At 38.1% G+C, this 20,464-nt stretch overlaps 1 protein-coding gene across 1 annotated transcript in view; it reads left to right on the plus strand.

The window, feature by feature from the left end:
* The first annotated feature begins 1,467 nt into the window (after positions 1 to 1,467).
* The window catches only part of spon1a (spondin 1a), a 281,162-nt gene continuing 262,165 nt past the window's right edge, over positions 1,468 to 20,464 (plus strand). The window contains exons 1-2 of the mRNA XM_067419702.1: positions 1,468 to 1,942; positions 3,361 to 3,467. Coding sequence (XP_067275803.1) covers positions 1,702 to 1,942; positions 3,361 to 3,467 — 348 coding nt within the window. The 5' untranslated portion in view covers positions 1,468 to 1,701. The remainder of the gene's footprint in view (positions 1,943 to 3,360; positions 3,468 to 20,464) is intronic.

A 20,464-nucleotide genomic window follows, 5' to 3' on the forward strand; every position in this document is an offset into this window, starting at 1 on the left:
CAGGGGCTGAATCCGAAATCGACCCCCTAATACCCTGAAATAGGGCATTATTTGAAGGGACGGCCATTTGTAGTGTTGTCCGACATCATAGTGGACATGTTCGAGTGCAGTCATTCAGTCTCAATATCAAAAATATTGCAAGAATTAGATGCTTTGTTTCCAGGCAAGACTTAGAGAAACTTGTTCATGCTTTCATCACCAGTAGGGTGGACTATTGTAATGGGCTTCTCACCGGCCTTCCCAAAAAGACCATTAGACAGCTGCAGCTCATACAGAACGCTGCTGCCAGGACTCTGAGCAGAACCAGAAAATATGACCATTTCATACCAGTCCTCAGGTCTTTACACTGGCTTCCAGTTACATTTAGGATAGATTTTAAAGTACTATTACTTGTTTATAAATCACTCAATGAGCTAGGACCAAAATACATTGCAGATATGCTGATTAAATACAAACCCAACAGATCAGCAGGATCAAATCAGTTAGAAATACCAAGAGTTCACTCAAAGCAAGGAGAGCCTGCTTTTAGCTATTATGCCAGCCGTAGTTGGAACCAGCTTCCTGAACAGATCAGATGTGCTCCAACAGTAGCCACATTCAAATCCAGACTCAAAACACATCTGTTTAGCTATGCATTTACTGAATGAGCACTGTGCCACTGTACGTCCGAATGATTGCACCTTATCTCTTTTTATAACTGTTTAAGTTTACCTTTGTTCTTTTCTTTGGTTATCATCATTTTATTATGTTTAATTCTCTTTACATTGTATTGTTTTTCTTATGCATTTTTATCCCTATTTTAATTCCTTTCTATGTAAAGCACTTTGAATTGCCATTGTCTATGAAATGTTCTATATAAATAAACTTGCCTTGCCTTGCCTTGTCTGATTCCAACAAATCAAATAATTTTGTAGGTCTTTGAAAATAAGAATAATAATATACATTTTGCAAATTTTCTCAATGAGACTTATTTTGCCTGATCAAAAAAAAAAAAAAAAAAAGAAGACAAAAATGTCAGAATGTATCAAATGGTGACTTAAAAGAAGACCAATGTTCAAAAAAATGTCAAAAAATCACAGTGCAAATATGATAGGCCTAATGATGTCATCGTTGATATTAGTCTGAGATTTTGTTTACAATTTTTATATTACATTTCTTAAAATGTGTAAAGTTTAAAAAAGGCAAAATTAAGGTTGAATTAAAAAAAGTTTTAGAGAGGATAAATATAGGTGCTATTATGAACTATAAAATAATTCAGTGCGCATGGAATGTTCAATAATAAAAATAAAAAAAAATAAAAGAAAAAAAAACCCTTATAATTAAGGACTATAGCTACATATAGATCCGCAAACATCCACAAACTTGGGGGGAAAAGTGTGACGATCTTCAAAATATCTGAACACCGAGGTTATATCTGCTCGGAGCATGTGGTCTTTGTTTGAAGTTTGTGTGGCAGCATCTATTCAGCTGTCAGTAAGAGACAGGCAGCTGCACTAAAATCAGTCCACTCAGAGTGTGCCACTCGGTACAGGCGGGCGATTCTTCATCTCTCCTTCTTTCTTCAGTCCAGGATGGCAAAATAACACGGTGAAAGCGGGGAGATCAGCATCTGCGTATGGGAGCCTGTTATTACAGCCAAGTTTAGTTTCCACTAGAGTTAAACACTCTAGGCATCTACGCCTGTAAAGACGTATTGGTAAAATGAAAGTGAAGAGATCGGAGATGTGGAGAGCCGGTGTCCTGCTGCTGCTGTTCGCCGGCTGCGTGTGTACGAGTGTTCCGGAGGAACCCGCGGACAGAGCGGCTCCATCTGACGGCTACTGCAGCTGGATAACGCGGGCTCAGCCGCACGGAGCCGCAGGGAGGAGAGATGGCTTCAATGAGTTCAGACTGCGAGTGGAAGGAGACCCGGAGCATTATCATCCTGCCAGCACTTATCGAGGTACATGTCACTGTTTCAGCTTTTAGGACCACCGGCGCGGACAGAGACGCTTCACAGTGTGCGCGCTGGATATGTTTTCTCAGAAACTAGCGAACTGCATACATAGGCAGTATATTTAGACATCAAATTGCCCAACTGATAGTGGAAACTAGGGTTGCTATGCGAGGAAGTTGTCTTGTTAAATATGAGGTTTTGAAGGTTTAATTGTAGCCTACAAGATGTGTGTGCTCTAGCATGGGTCAGATTTGCTGGATGGGCGCTTGGTGTCTCTTCCAAACTAATACTAACTAACTAATAGGCTAACGACATATCATCATATTTCTACAGAAGCTGATGGGTAAACAAGCATTCACAACACCACATTAGCATTCAGCAAGAATGTTGTTAGATTTTAATTGTAAAACGTGATTTCACGAACAGTGGTCAAGGCAAGTCGTCACATTCATATTTTGTCACATATTTAATTTAACTACCCTGTGTTATTCTTTGTAAGTAACCTTTTCTGTTTTGGTGGTTTTATTAATTGTTCAGTTTAGTAGCTGATGAAAGCTCTTATAAAAATTACAATATATACAATACTTATAACATACAAATGTCATAAAATATGGCTTGATTTCTTTTAGGCAGTATTGTCATATTTCTTTAAAAAATGCCCTGTCAGCTAGCCCTGTTCTCCCCTATGATACTGAAAATTGTGCACCTGGTGTCAAAATTCTGTCTAATTAGGTAGCCTACAGCATACAAGGTTTTGAGACACAAAAGAAATACTTCAGATAATGTCTGATAAGACACAAAAACAGTGCATCTTTCTAACTACACTAAAACATGATTTTACATTACACATTACAAATTACATTACAAAAAAGTACTGCATATAGTTGATTGTATAATTTGACTATGCAAATCGTTTTATATCTTTTATTAACGTTTATATGTGCGTTATAATAGCTATGTGAAAATATGTGAAATATTTTTCAAATATTTTGTAGAATAGAAGTAGGTAAACCAGAGGAATATAGAAAGAAGAAAAAGTAAATACAGGTCATGGGTTGTTAGAATTGTTGTTTTTTACTACAAAAGAAGTGATGTTCATAAAGGGAATTTTGGAAGGAGTGAACCCATCTAATCTTTCAATGAACTGCTAAGGGCATATAAGCAGTGCACGCCTTGCTCTGGGATCAGCTGTTTCAGCATCCCTTCACACCAGAGATTAAGTTGAAGCCACTTTCTTGAGAAACAGCTAGTCAGAAAAGTTTTACATAAATTGTTTAAGATTATAATAGGGGCAAACAGACTTGTGAAACCAATAATTCTATATCAGATACCTGATATAATTGTATGTGTTTTATTGATTTTGATCACCTGTGAAATCAACCAGAAAGGTCATGCACCTTAATAATTATTGTGATTATTTCCAGTAACCCTGTATGCAGCCAACCCTGCGTACTTCAGAGGCTTTACTCTTATCGCTCTGAAGGAAGGGCACAATGGTGACCAAGAGGAGGATTATCCTGGAAATTTCCAGGTGAGATGCATCACGTGTCACACATACATTTCATATAATAAATGGCCCAGTGTTTGTTCCATGTGGTAATTCAACTATATGTTTAATTTATAGGATTAAAAAATGATAATGATAATAAAAAAAATATATATATATATATATATTATTCTGTTATTAACTCTTTCCCCGCCAGCATTTTTAAAAAAAAGTTGCCAGCCACCGCAATGATTTTTTTTATACTTTTCACAAAAATGTAATGGCCCATAGAATATTTTGTTGCATGAATTTCTGATCATGCAATATATTAAAAGAAAGAGCTTATCCTCTGAAAACACTCTTTATCAACACCTAAATATGGGTAATTTTCATAAAAAACAACAACATTTTAAACAAAAAGCTGAGAAAATCATGGTTTTGTGAAAGACTACATCCAGATCCGATTCAGAGTGATGATCAAACACAGATGGAATAGATTGAGTCCATCAACACCCATAATGTTTGGACAGTCATGTAGCTCATCCTGGGACAACATTTCATTCAGTAACATTAGGCAGTTTTGATTTATATGATGTTTAAAGTTGATGATCACGTTATTTTACATATGTATCTGCTTACAAACAATTGCTTGTTTTCTTTGTGTCTTCTTCACCTGTGTTTTGATCAGGAGATTCTGTACTAATTCAGAAGATGCGTAATAGCAGCCCTTAGTGTATTACAGTGAAAACATGGAAACATGGAACATTCTGTGTTTGTGTGGGGTAGCTCACAGATTTCTGTCCCTCCATTGAAAGTCCATGCAACCAAAACTGACGCTTCAAAAAGTTTGTAAAGACATTGTAAACAGAATCCAAACAGGGTCCAAACAGAGTGGCTGAGAATGATGATGCTGATGTTGTGTGCTAGTTTGAGTAGTTTGTTTAGTAATGGCGGCGGAGAACGATGCAAACAAAAACATTTATTTATTGCCGTCAGCCTCCCACCACCCCGCGTAAAAATCCATGGCCGAATTACCTACTGCTTTTGACAAACACCAAGGTTTTGTGGTGATGTAATTGCTGTCCAAATCCACATCTCAAGACCATATCACTTCAAAATTCAAAAGTGTATATCCTTTTTGACCACTGCTGAGCGCCGTACAGTTGCACTTTGCATTTCTTCAAATGTTGTAAAGTATAAAGCAAAATATTTAATCACCGCTCAAAAAATAAAAAGAAGAGTGATTTGTACTCTAGATTTGTACTCTAGACTTGAACTCGGTTTCGAGACCATATTTTAATGGTCTTTGTCTTGTCATGGACTTGTTTGCATTTGGACGCGGTATTGACTCATACTTGTTTCCGAGTTCATTCGATTCCCATTCAAAATATTCATGATTATTACTCTATGTTAATATTTCTTTAAAGTGATGTTTGACATGTTCAATGATGTGTGATGCGCAAGATCAACTGCACATGACTAACGTTACTGCAAAGGTAGCAGGACTAGGGTCAGGAAGAATGTCATGACTCTTGTGGAGCGAGCCTCTAGTTCTTAACTATGTGTGAAAATGTCTGCTACATCATCTGTTATTCAGTTTGCAAGAGCCACAAAGAGATCATATTATGTAAGACTCTAAAAAAGAATTATGCGATATGTAAATTCTGCGGTACATCAATAACCGAAGCAAAAGGAACAACTTCCAATTTTCATCGACATGTGGAGTGAAAGCACAAAGATTAAGAACTAATAATTTCTGTATATGGATAAAATCCCAGCATTTTGACAGCTAATAATGCTTAGTAGTTTGTTTGTTGTTGAAGTCTGCAAGTGACCGCCTGGCATCCTCATAGTGGTTGGGTTTTCTCAACTGTTATTTTAATATTTACTGTTTACAAAGTAGGACAAAAGTGTCCCAGAGCAATCCAAACCTTGTTTAATTAATAGTAAAATGAGCATCTCCCCCCAAAATGACTAACAGAAGGCCGCCAGCCCTTTTTCTGCACGCTCTTCCCGCACGCTTCTCAAACACATAGACATACGAATCCATATTAAACCTTGTGGCTCGTGGTGACACACTGATGATAATCTCATCTAGTATTCCCCAGCGCCTGCCATTACTTCCGTCGAAGAAGGTCAAAATCCTGGTGCAATCATATATATATATATATATATATATATATATATATATATATATATATATATATATATATATATATATATATATATATATATATATAGTATTCAGTATATATATAGAAAGTATTCAGACCCCCTTTTATTTTTTATATGTGATATTTCAGTTTTTCTTTTTAATAAAACTGCAAAAATGTCAACAATTCTGTATTCTTCTGTCAATATGGGGTGCTGTGTGTACATTAATGATATATATATATATATATATATATATATATATATATATATATATATGCTCACGTGGTCCGTAACATGATTGTATGTAAATATATATATATATATATATATATATATATATATATATATATATATATATATATATATATATATATATATATATATATATATATATATATATATATATATATATATACAATCATGTTACGGACCACGTGAGCAGCATGGTCCTGATCACAAAACTCTCCCCTCCACCGTGAATAAATCATAATCTGATTGCACAAGTTTTAGGTTTTATCACTGAGGTGGTATGCACATTTATTTTTAAGAGTTTTAAGAGAGTTGCCAGACTCTCTGTACAAATTAAATGTACAAGAGTCTGGTAAGACCAGGCTTGGTCTCCACGGGGTTTTACAAATTTCCAAATCAAATTTGTAGGCCTTAAAAAGTCTTAAATTTGCTGAATTATTGAGTTATAGGTCTTGAATAATTTTAAACTATGTTACATAACATAAACACATTTTAATTTTCCTACGTCCATGTAATGCTACCTCCAATGCTCATTAAAATGCCCCTGTGGCGCTATAGAATGTGTGTGTGTGTGTGTGTGTGTTTTATTTTTCATTCCGGGGTGTTGTAGTTCTTTCTTTCACTAGTGTAAATACAATTTGCTGTATTACGACTACAAATGAGACCAACATGCAGCTTATATTCCAACTAGAGCTGTGCAACATATCAAAATTATCAAAATATCGCAAATGCACTTGCAGTATGCATATCCTAACGGTACGCAATATCTTATTGAAAATTATATTGTCAGATTTGTGACATTAATTTTGACTAAAACACTGCTGGTCACATTCAGATGTTGTAGCAATGCTTTATTTTTCCAAAAAGAACGTGAAATACATAAATGGTATCATTCTCAGTTTTTAAATATTTCAAAATATATATAATTTAAATTGATTTTACACACTAATAGCAATATCGTATCGCATATCAAATATTGCATTATTTAACAAGGTATTGCATATCGCATTTCTCTTCAATATCGCACAGCCCTAATTGCAACTAACCAGCTTTCGTGTTATTGGCACGAGTCTCTTTCAGCTTGTATCACAGACACACAATTCTTCTGCTAATTTTTCTCTAGTTCTTCCAGTTCCGCGAATGAAAGCGAGGCAAATCTTTCTCATCATCCGTCTTACATAAGCACCAATAAGAGTTATTAAAAGCAATTTTAACCACAAATTCAATTTACACACACACGGACCAATGTCAGACTGGCTGTGGATTCGACGCACACATTTGCCGGCTGTCAGTGCTTGTGTGAGTAGCCTATACCGAATGATTTCTATTTCTAGCCTTATTGCCCTTGAACGATCAAATCAACACATAATTATGCCTTTGTACATACTGGCATAAATAAGTTGAGTGAACAAGATTGGGATGCGTGTCAGTATTGTATCTGCAATACTGCAATATATTGGCGTTTGGTGCAGCAAAGATGAGGAGATCCAGGACTTCCAAACAGACAGGCTTTATTATCATAAACTCTAAACAGAACACTACTAATATACCATGAGACCGGACAATGAGTAACTGAACATGGGAGAACTAGGGGACAGGTGACAACAATGGAGTTCTGGAGTTCCTGGAGTTCTGGAGGCGGGGGCACTAGGACAGACGGGACAGGGAACTTCCAGGGTGGAGCTGTGGATGGCCATGGTGGGTCAGGAGCCGAGGGCGGCCATGGCGGGTCAGGAGTCTTTAAGGGCGGAACTGGAGCCTCTGGCGGATCAGGAGCCCCACCCACACGTTCCCCACCCCCACCCAAAAATTGTTTTGTGGAGTTTAGAGGGTGTGGAGAGGGTTTGTGGGATGGAATGGGCCTGAGAGCTGGAGCGGAGGGCGCAGCAGAGGGCTCGTGGGCGGCTGGTGTGGAGAGATTGTGGAATGGTACGGGCCTGAGAGCTGAAGTGGAGGGCTCGTGGGCGGCTGAAGTGGAGGGCTCGTGTGCGGCTGGAGCAGAGCCCATTGGGCACGGAGCGGGGTACAGGAGTGCTAGAGTGGGGTTCGAAAGACTATGAGCGGAGTCCCCAAAGTCGATCAGCCACTGCTCATGTGGCTCTGGCGTGGTCGTGGCCTCCCTAGCCAGTATTGAGGGCTTGGCCTTGGCCCAACTTCTCGGACGCGTGGGCCTTGGGGCAGGCAGGGCTACATGGGCAGGCCCCCTGGAGGGATTGGTGGAGGATACTGACAGAGGTTGACCTGACAAGGGCGCATGTTTTTCTGAGGGGAATGGACGAGGAGAACACTTCCTTTCTTGAACCTTCTCAAAGACAGACTCTGAACTATTTGGGACTAGAATCAGATTAATAGATTCAACTAGGGGATAGGTACAATCAGGTTCAATGTATTGGATAGTGTCCTCATCTAGACCCAACAGAAAAAACGTGTTCAAAGGACCGTCTGGCCAGTTCACCAGACAAGTTAGCTCAGTAAATTCCTTCACATACCGTCATGTGGGCGGAACATGTGACAACTGAAACCAGGAAGTACAGGGGCCAAAACACAACAAACACAGACCATACATATAAAATGTATAAGTTCTTGTTTTATTACTGACCGTTTACTTAATTACTTAATTACTTGATAACTTTTTACTTATATTATGCAATTGTTTCTTGCTGTGGTTTATTTGTAAGAATTTGTTCTTATTTCCTACTCTAAGAGATCATGTTAATAAAGCTAGATAGCAAACCATTGGATTAGCCTTTTTTTTTTGTATGATACCAAACATGATTTATGCACTTTGTTTGTTTTATTGTCATGTATGACTATTGTGCATCTAACATAATCCACAATTTTTTATCCTAGTGGGATTGAGCTATGGGGTAATGCAAGTTTACTTTGTTTAATTTGAATGAATTAATTTGCTTTGCAATTAATTTTGTGAATCTGCATTTCCTTTGGATGTTTTAAAAAAAAAAAAAATATTGTGTGATATAGGTCTTAAACTTAATTCATAATCATCTTAAAAAGTCTTAAAAAGTCTAAATTTTGACTTGAAGAAGCCTTGCAGAATCTCTGAAATGTCAAGCAAGTACGGTGGAGCTTATGTTTACCATATTTATTGAGCTCAATATATGTGCATTGATCATATGAATCACATGAATAAATGCCTAAATTAAATCTGTTCATAATATAAAGTGAATGTGACTCTTCAGAAGACTTTAATTAAACTGCTCAATTCATATGGATTAAGTTTACAATGTCTTTGTGAACTTTTGAAGTCAAAGTTGCATGGAGTTGCAATGAAAGGGCAGACATCTCTTAGATTTAATTAAAAATATCTTCTTTTTGAAGATAAACTAAATTATCATGGGTTTGTAATGACATGAGGGTGAGAAAATTGATTATTTTTTAAAACATTTTTTTGATGAACCAACCCTTTAAAGGAAAAGGTTATGATTTCTGCGAATCTATACTTGATGTCCAAAGAGCAATAAGTGTAAAACATTATAGATTTTACAGCTGCCTTTAAGAAGTCTCATGAATATTAGGTACCTTACAGTCCTTTTGGGATAATGAATTAGAGAAGATTCCACAAATATAAAGCTGATGGTTTAGTTTATATTAAGGCAGCCATCCTGATTGCCTGAGTGTGGGATCTACTGTACTTCCTTTGTGTGATGGAGCCAAGCTTAGATTCAGCCACACCTGGCAAAGCTCTTACATCAACACCATATGCTGCCTCTCCGCACGAGCTCTCATGCTATGCCAGAGAGTGGAAACGGAACAAAAAAGGCCCATTAAATGTCACATAAACCATAAATCTCAGCTCCCTGCAGAAATGCTCTGCTCAAACCTGCTCTTGCACAAAAGAGATTTCTTGTTTTGCAAGTGGGATGTACGTAGAACAGTGGTTCTTAAATGTTTTTTTTGTTTGTTTTTTTTTCAGGTCCAAAATTAGACATTAGACATTTACAGTTACAATTGGCAATCAACACAACAGCATTAAAAAAAAAAACAAAAATAATTTGGAAATCAATTGTTGGAATGAAAAAGTGTGCTGAACCCTAATCATGTGTACATATTTTGAAAGTAAACTCATTTTAATCTGGGTAGTATTTTCTACAACCATGCATACTTCTGTTTAAAGATGAGGGCATGTTATGCAACCTGTCCATGTTGACAGTTGTCTAAATATGTTAAATTCTACCAAATGGCAAATTGGGCCAAATCTGGGTCAAAATAGAGTTAGATCGAATACTCGTCACTTGACAGAAACGGTGCATTTCTCTTTCTTCAAGCTATTAATAATTATATGGATAGTTGCTTTTGCATAATTAGCATTTTACACATGCAGCCGTATGCTGATGTACGCAACCCTACATCAGAAAAAAAGAAGAAGAAAAAAAAACATGGGTCATGAACTGTGTGATATAATGGGCATTGGATCCATCTCACATCTTTTTTTTTTTTTTTACAAGTTCTGATGTTTTTTTCTTCTTTCTGATATCTGGATTACGGAATAATGGAATAATGGTTTGTTTTTGCTAGTTTAGTTGGTTCAGTGTTTTGGCAAGTTCAGTCTGCATTATACAAACTGAATGTTTTTTTTTTTTTGGCTGAATACATTCCTTCTGATATTGCATATTCTGTTTTCATACCTGAAACTCTGCAATGCAATGAACATATCTATTTTGTTGTACAAATGCAGTGTGTGAAGAGTGTCATTTTATGTTGGTTACCATTGTGAGAAGCTTATCAATGAAAACCAGTCATATGATTACAGAAATTCACATTTGTGTCAGCAACTCAGCATCACAGTCCCAACTGGTGTCCTTTCCTTTCTAACGTATTTTGAATTTGAAGAATTAAAAAACAACAACAAAAACAACAACAAAAAATTGCTACATGGTCATTCCTCCTCCAACAATGAATCGTCTTTGAATCAGCATATGTAACATCCTGGACTGGCCTTTGCATACATGCAAGGGAGTTTTGCTTGAGTAAACAGTTTCATGTAAAAGTTTTACTAGTTTTAATACTTAGTTTGGCTCAAGTTCAGTTGGATCATTTTTGTCTGACTGAGGATGACATAAAGGCTTTTCATTCCTATTGATTGCAGATTATTAGAATGCATAAGTTTGTCTACTTCATCTACAGCTGACAAAAGGTTAATGGTTCTTTGCTGCTTAGCTTCCGTAAGGGATTACTATGGAAATACTCTCCCAAAAAAGCAAGTGAGCACTTAGCATCACTTAACACTAACTTGCAAGAAAGTGGACAGGAGTGGGAGAGAATATTTGATTTGAATAGAGAAAAAAGCTAGATGCTTCAGTCTAGGGTTACTGTTAATGTGATATGATGGAAGATTACATAAGGAGGCCAAAACAAACAGCAAGGGATTTTTGGCAGAACAGCCTTTGTTTTCAGAATCTTTTTTTTTTTTTTTTTTTTTTTTGCTTGAACACAGAGTTCTAGCTTAAATCTGTAACAAGATCTGCCAAAGTCCTTGATGTATGACATAACACAGTGGCATAGACACAGGACATAGCGTACTTGGAAATATCAAGTTGTAATGTATATGTTGCTTCTCCACTGCAAACAAAAATACACCAAAAAGTTGTTGGGCCGACCAAGGAACTACCATTGTCCTATCATTGCCTTGGATTTATTGGGCTGTAAGCAACACCCTCATAACATTATGAGCTAATTATCTCTGTTATCTCAGCTCTTTGAAATATTAGATTCTAATTGGTCAATCACACATTCCAGTGGTATGTTATTCCCAGATAACAACCGCCAAAGGGAATAACACACCGCTCATCAGGGTACTACGATCTTGACCGGTAGTACTTATATGCTTAATGTGTCACTCTGCTGTCATCGACTGTCTGGTGCACTCGTGTGACTAAAACACTTAACCACCATGGGTTACAATGGAATAAGACTTCAAGGTGTTCCCCCAGAAATGAAAATGAACCTATGATTTTACAATGTATAATTAATTCTAAAGTAAAGATCATGGTAACCCACTGTAATGACTCATGTATTACCACATCCGTCAAAAGCGAGAACTATCCAAAACCTTACAAAAAGAGACATCACTCATTACTAGTGGGTTAGCATGATCTTCACTTTAGAATTATTTACTATGCATTATTTACATTAATTATAAACCCATAGCTCTTAGCAGTCCTCTTGGAGGTGTAAAAAACATTGTGGTTATTTTAATAATTAAAGTTATTAGTTACTAGAATGATTTGCTTTACTCATTTGTTACTGTGTAGTTATTCATGAATGACAGAACACTATTCTAAAGTTTAACTGAATGTGGATTGTTTTGAGTTTTTTATTGTCCAGTTGATACAGCATCAGAAGATGCATAAGTTCCACCTCTGTGATTTAAAAAAAAAAATGTTTTTCAATGTTTGTTTTTGGCCAGTTTTGCCTTTATTATATATAGCTTCTGGTGGTGCATGGGTGTGCTGACCCTAAGACTGGGGTTTTTGTCTGAATACCTAGCCTTAAGTATGAGCAACATTGATGCTGGTCCTTATGACTACCTTGTCCTGTAGTCATAAATATTATTTATTATGCCTATGTAATGAACTGAACTAGGACCATCTTTTGGTGTAATTACTGAGGCTAAAACATGCCCTTGTAGGCAGCACTCCCAAAGGGATGTGATCCGTGGAGGCCTGAAGGAAATGTTGGCCTCTCAAGGAGACACCCTCACTACATCTCTCTCCTTCCTCATCCCTGTTCTTTTTGTTCATTTCCCCAGAGAGCCCACCTTCGTGTCTCTGCCCTTAATAAGTGAGAGCACTGCCAATACTGACTCTTCCAGTTTGAGCCGCTACACAGAGACTCACCTTTCACCCCTCTGCTGCTTTAACCCTGGTAACTGGGAGAGACTAGTGTTAATACTGGGGGTCTTAAGCGCTGTGGAAAATTTTCATGAGGTTGGATCTGTTTTGAGACAAGAGGCTTAAATGTTAACTGTATCTGGCTTTTGGATACTTGTAATATTTTTATTTTTACAACATATTGTGTTGGGTTACTTTACACAGATTATAAAGACCAAAAAGTACAGAAAGGGCTACTATGTTTTTTGTTGTTGTTGTTGTTTTTAAATATATATATATTGATAATTCATTTTTGGTAATATCTTGATAATATTCTTATTTGAACCATGGATAGAACGGTAGATGGAATAGAATATAATGGTATATTTCAGTGTACCATAGTGTTCATTTTGTCACCTATTTTTAAATTAGTCTTGTGCTTAATGTCCTTGTTAGTTTTAGTCATATTTAGTCATTCACAATCTTTTTTAGTTAGTCAACTAAAAGTCTCATAATTTTAGTCTAGTTTTACTCAAAAGAAAACTCAATAAATTTTAGTCAAGTTTTAGTTAAAAATTATTTCTAAGATTATTTCTAATGCCATTTCAGTCAAATAGTGTTTCACAAATCTCAAATATTGGTAAAATGTCATAATTACCAGAGAAAATACACTTGATGAATGATTTTTGTTGAATGCAACTTTGTTAAGTTTATCGATTTCAATCAGTATCAATTCATATACAGGGAAAATCTTTCTAAAAAAAACAGCATATTTTGATAAACTTAATTATTTTCCTTAATGTAATGATAAAAATTAAACTTTCATATATTTTAGATTCATTGCACACCAACTGAAATATTTCAGGTCTTTTATTGTTTTAATACTGATGATTTTGGCATACAGCTCATGAAAACCCAAAATTCCTATCTCAAAAAATTAGCATATTTCATCCGACCAATACGGATGAAATAGTGTTTTTAATACAAAAAAGGCAACCTTAAAATAATTATGTTCAGTTATGCACTCAATACTTGGTCGGGAATCCTTTTGCAGAAATGAGTGCTTCAATGCGGCGTGGCATGGAGGTGATCAGCCTGTGGCACTGCTGAGGTGTTATGGAGGCCCAGGATGCTTCGATAGCGGCCTTAAGCTCATCCAGAGTGTTGGGTCTTGCATCTCTCAACTTTCTCTTCACAATATCCCACAGATTCTCTATGGGGTTCAGGTCAGGAGAGTTGGCAGGCCAATTGAACACAGCAATACCATGGTCAGTAAACCATTTACCAGTGGTTTTGGCACTGTGAGCAGGTGCCAGGTCGTGCTGAAAAACGAAATCTTCATCTCCATAAAGCTTTTCAGCAGATGGAAGCATGAAGTGCTCCAAAATCTCCTGATAGCTAGCTGCATTGACCCTGCCCTTGATAAAACACAGTGGACCAACACCAGCAGCTGACATGGCACCCCAGACCATCACTGACTGTGGGTACGTGACACTGGACTTCAGGCATTTTGGCCTTTCCTGCTCCCCAGTCTTCCTCCAGACTCTGGCACCTTGATTTCCGAATGACATGCAAAATTTGCTTTCATCCGAAAAACTACCTTAGACCACTGAGCAGCGGCGTAGCACCAAATTTTGGGCCCTGGGTACAAACCATCTTGCTGGGCCCCCGTACCATGTATGTGTATGTATAGAAAACTAACTTCTAAGGGCCCCCCCTGCCTCGGGCCCTGGTTACTCGGTACCCTTTATCCCCCCAGTCCGACGCCCCTGCCACTGAGCAACAGTCCAGTGCTGGTTCTCTGTAGTCCAAAAGTGGCTTGACCTGGGGAATGCGGCACCTGTAGCCCATTTCCTTTTTTGGGTTTGGGAATTTTGGGTTCCCTTTCAGTCGGTCACATTCGACGTACGTCAGAACTAGACAGACGAATGGGGATCACTTCGGGAGCCCCTATCAGCTTCGAGAGTTAGAAAATGGGCCAATGAACATTGGCGTGAGTGCTTTGCATAGCGCACCCCGCCCCGCAGCGCGGGTATAAAGCGGAGGTGCTTACCACAAACCATTGTCATTCACTTCGGAGCCGAACGGCGTTGATGAAGCATCTGAGTGCCTGCTATCTAAGCAACGAGAGAGAGAGAAAGCGTGTGCCGGGGGAAATCGCTCTTGTGTTGGCCAGACGGCACAAGACAGCGCGACCGCGATCTCACTGCTGCTGTTTTCACAGCAAACTGAGCAAATTACACACACACATACACCACACACAGTTGGTTCGGTGGGCGTGTTCCTTTTTCTGGTGAGAGCAGAACACAGGCTGAACACAAACCCTGTTGTTTCTGCCGCGGTTGATCCCTGGGTGCTTCAACACCTAAAAGAGCAGATTTTCCTCACAAAAAGAGCTACACAGGTGACGTGCCGTCCTTTTCAGGATGTCTTTCCACCCATGCGTTTCTGGATGCAGTCGATCCCTGTCGCCCACTGACGTTCATAAGCGCTGTATCACGTGTCTGGGCTTACAGCACGCTGAGGCAGCGTTTGTGGATAGTTTGTGTTCTCACTGCGGGAACATGAATATCGCGGCGCTGAGGTCGAGACTCGCCTTCCTCCGGGAAGGTGGAGTCCCCCTACCCATAGCTCAATCTAGGTCTATTCCTGCCCAGCAGAATAGAGTTGTTAGCAGTTCGTCTTGCCCTGAGCCGCTTCAAGGCGCCGCTCCGGGGCAAGCATGTTCTGGTCCGTACGGACAGCACTGCGGCCGTTGCATACATCAACAAACAGAGTGGTGTACGCTCCCGTCGCATGTCACAACTCGCCCGCCACCTCCTGTTATGGAGTCAGAAGTATCTGAGGTCACTTCGTGCCACTCACATTCCGGGCCTGCTCAATCGTGTGGCTGACGAGCTCTCACGACAGCCAGTGCTTCCGGGAGAGTGGAGACTCCATCCCCAGGTGGTCCAGCTGATCTGGGACCGCTTCGGAGCCGCACAGGTAGATCTGTTTGCCGCTCCGGACACGGCCCACTGCCAGTTGTTTTATTCCCTGTCCGAGGGGACCCTCGGCACGGATGCGCTGGCACACAGCTGGCCCCGGGGCCTACGCAAATATGCGTTTACCCCAGTGAGCCTTCTTGCACAGACTTTGTGCAAGGTCAGGGAGGACGAGGAGCCAATATGGCGCCACCAAAAGGACCTGGTTCCCGGATTTCTGCCCATCACGAGCTGGTAAAAGTTAGGTCTTTGGGGAAGCACGACCTGATCGTCAGGTTCCTGAGGGTCGCGAGGAGACTAAATCCGCCTCGCCCCCCCTCTGTACCCTCTTGGGAGCTTGCTCTGGTGCTTAGGGCACTTCAGAGTCCTCCCTTTGAGCCTTTGCAGTCAGTGGAGTTAAAAATCTTGTCTCTAAAGACAGTTCTCCTGACTGCATTGGCCTCAATCAAGAGGGTAGGGGACCTGCAGGCATTTTCGGTCGACGAATCGTGCCTGGAATTCGGGCCGGACTTCTGTCACGTTGTCTTGAGACCCTGGCCCGGATATGTGCCCAAGGTTCCCACCACTCCCTTCTGGGACCAGGTGGTGAGCCTGCAAGCGTACGTCCCGTCGCCACAGTTGCTGTACTATCACTGCAGCTCGAGCCGTGGTTCGGCTCCTCAGTGAAAAACAATGGTTCGTAGTGAGCACCACTGCTTTAAACCCGCGCTGCGTGGCGGGGTGCGCTATGCAAAGCACTCACGCCAATGTTCATTGGCCCATTTTCTAAATCTCAAAGCTGATAGGGGCTCCCGAAGTAATCCCCATTTGTCGGTCTAGTTCTGACGTACGTCTCCGTTCCCTCCTTCAGGGAACGAGGGTTACCATACGTAACCGAGACGTTTTCATGAGCTGTTTGCCAAAATCATTGGTATTAAAACAATAAAAGACCTGAAATATTTCAGTTGGTGTGCAATATTGGTGAGCAAAGGAAAATAATGAACTTTATCACAATATGCTACTTTTTTGAGAAGGACTGTATATATAGCCTACTGTACATATAAGGGAAAATAAATTTGCCCTTTTAAGCACTATTTTAAACTTTTCTTGGGTTAAATTTTATTTGCTTGCATTCATTAATATTCACTTGTGTGTGCTTATATAATACAATTAAAATATTAGGATGCAAGGTATAATTTTTTTTCAAATTTCACATTTAAGGAAATCTAATTTCTAATTATTATATTATCCACAAAACGATTCAAAATGTGCCTCTTTGCATTCAAATTCTCTATTTTAACCTTAATTAGTACACTAATAGTAATATAAATAATAAATATATATATATATATATATATATATATATATATATATATATATATATATATATATATATATATATATATATATATATATATATATATAAAGTGCTCATTAACGGACCAAAATTATTGCACAAATAGTTTTTACTACCAAAACATCAACTCAAAATGTTCATTACTGTACTGTTTACCTGTAAAGTGAAGCTGTTGTCTATTTAAATGTATAGACAGCGCTGCTTGTCTGGAACTATTGAGAGCTCCATGAGCCATGTGACCGCGCGCACTGCCGCAGGGAGATAAACGCAAGTTGCAACTCTGTTATTCACCATCTCTGGCTTTACCTTTTATGCCACATTAAGTGTGACAAAAAGCTATTTATTGTTTGAATTTCATATGAAAACTTTACAAATTTGGTGTGAGATTTACTTTGCCAGAGTCAAAGCATGAGTCAGAACCTGATGTGTGTGACTCATGCAAAATGCGCGATAGTTGGCAACTGTTTTCTTGATCCTTGTAGTTTTGTGTTTGCAGCCACAGGATGGCAGCGACAGAAGACTGAGAAAAGACCTGAACTTGAGCAACAGCGCAAACTCATTGGGAATATTTTTAAAGGCATAACAGCTCTGGTCTCGTGATGAAAAAGTAGAGATGATTATAGACGAAAATGAGGAGAGATTTTAACTTAGTTTTTATTTTATGCAAAACATTTTAGTCTTGTACTTTTCCGTCAATAATAATGCATGTTAATTTAGTCTTAGTCAGCGTTTGTGGACATTGGTGCAATCTCGTCATCGTTTCGTCTGAGTCATGGAAAAAAAGGTTGTTGACGAACATATTTCGTCTTGTCTCATCTGACGAAAATAACACTAGTGTACCATAGTAAAACCATCTAATAGTGGTATCGTCAATGATTTTGTCAGGGTACTCTGAAGAGAGTTCCTTCAGAAACCCGGAAGATTCATGACCACAAGTAGCGACCTTCCCATTAACCTCCAGAACCAACCCAGAGGCAAGTCACATTTATTATTTCATTTCTTATTATTTCCAGGAGCTGGCAGACACCCTCTCTCCTTTTTGGGCCTTTATTTGCTGTTGAAATTGATTTTGTGCCATAGTTAATTAGTGCCAGCCTTGGGTTTCTTTGAATGGATGATGTGTGGTATAGCTCTGTGACTGTCGAGGTAACACAGGAAGCATTGAGTCAGAGTCGTTCAGTCAGTGATATGCTTCCTGGTCGTATTCAAATTCAAATATGATTAAGGCAGTGTGAACATATTTCCGAATACCTGAATCCCACTGCAGTGACTGAATGACAAAAGTGAAAAAAATGAATTGCTTTGCAGACTTTTTTTCTTTCTGTGGTACTTTGGAAAAATTACACAAAAACAGATTTGGATCATGAAACAGATCATGGCTCTGTTTCAAAACCTAATAAATTGCCTTGCTGCCTACTGGCTAGGTAACTGCCTTATTTTGCGTTGTTGTTGTTGTTTTCTTCTTTAAATAATAAATGCTTTATTACAGTTTTTCTTACAGCTGATCAATTCTCAAATCATTACTTTATTTTTCACAACAAATTGTAATGTCTTATTTCACTAAATTGCACATGTTTTGGTACATATGTGCAAAAGATTAAGATAACTTGTCTACGATTTGTGAAATAACTAAATGCACATAGCTTGCTGATCAAAACTGATACGTTTTTTTATTTTATTTTTTATTCTTGCATTGTGTGAGCTAGTGTTGCACGATATAACGGTACTAGAAAAGTATTGCGATACCCTGCTATTACAAACGTACGATATGGATTTTTATTAGTACCGGTACTTTAAGGAGGACAGCGCTAATATGAGCTGTATTTCTTAATGTGCGTGGATGTGTGACAGCAGGTGTCAGGACGCGTGTGCAGAGCTCTGCTTCAACACTAAAGTAAACATTGGAAGTAGAAGAGTTAAATATATACGCACAGGCATGACAGAAAGGAACTGAAATATGCGTGCAGTTCTTAAGCCAGACCTAATATTCTGTGTGATTAATGTTAAACAATCAACAATGAAAAATAGAAAACCACCACATGCTTGGCTAAATATAATTAAAATGTATTTATTTAGAATCAGTGTATAGTTAAGTGAAGACTAAGTAAGTAGTTTTATATTTGATTATTTCATTTCTTTCTTGACTTGCTACTGTTAAATAGACCTAATGTAGCTGAAAAATAAAGCACTGTTATATTTGAGTCAATTTCGCCACCTTCTTCACCCCATAAAATTTGACATGCAGATCATTTGCCAATTTAACAGTAATCATACCCATTACATGTCATATTTATTTTTTTGATGCACATATTGTATGTCCTACAGATTTTTATAATTGAATGCATCATTTAGAATGTGATGGCTCACACTAGTGTTGTCACGATACCAAAAAATAACTTTGATACGATACCAGACTAAAATACCTCGATACCGATACTAAATTGATACCACAATAAAAAACAACAACAACAAAAACAAATTTTATGAATAATATGACCGCAGAACTTATTATTCATTGTTTTATTTTTTTTTTTACTAAAAATTCACTTGGCCAGCATGTTCCTGCCCTGTTTTTTGACCATTCCCTCTTCTTATTGCTATAATAACTACATGCCAGTGTGAACATCCATACAGAGATTATCAATCATGTTATCATTCATTAACCTTTCACCAAAATCTTATTTAATGATATGAGTAATTTAATATATTTTTTTAAATGTAATTTTGTAATTATAATATAGATTTTCAATTGTATTTTTGTTTTTTTAAAAATAAGCAAAAAAAAAAAAAATGCAAATTACAAACAATATGACAAAAACTATTTATTAACTCTTTTTGTTTGTACGATCACACTGGTGTGATCAGCCCTGGCGGGTCCTTGGAGCGTACCATCGCACCAGTGTGAATAGAGCGTTCATTAAATCACATGATCAACTGCTAAGTTCAAATGTGCTTTTATGTGTTGACTGGCGCCAAGGCGAACACGCTCAGCGCCTGTCATATACAACAACTATTCAGAGGTTTATTTTTACTGCATAATGTTGATTTTACATTTCAGACATTTACATAGACATACAAAGTGCAGTGTTCACGCGAGCAGCTCTTAACTCAGAGCGTTTCTGTTTATAATGCTGCGCTCCATCACTGCACGAGCTGTGAGTTTAACACGCATTTTTACACTAATCCTGACTTGTATATATATATATATATATATATATATATATATATATATATATATATATATATATATATATATATATATATATATATATATATATATATAATTTCTGATTATAGCATAGCTTTCTGCCCACCCAATTAGACTAGTAAAGTAGGCTAATGATTAAAAAAACAAAAACTCCGACAGAGGATAGTGCAGGGAAATCTCAGCCCGACCCGGCCCGCGGGTCAGTTCGGGTCAGGTTCGGGCTCGGGTAGAGAATCTAAACTCTACTACGTTGACAATTTCAGACCTCTCCATGATTTATA

The sequence above is a fragment of the Pseudorasbora parva genome, chromosome 16, assembly GCF_024679245.1.
Source record: "Pseudorasbora parva isolate DD20220531a chromosome 16, ASM2467924v1, whole genome shotgun sequence".
NCBI lineage: Eukaryota > Metazoa > Chordata > Actinopteri > Cypriniformes > Gobionidae > Pseudorasbora > Pseudorasbora parva.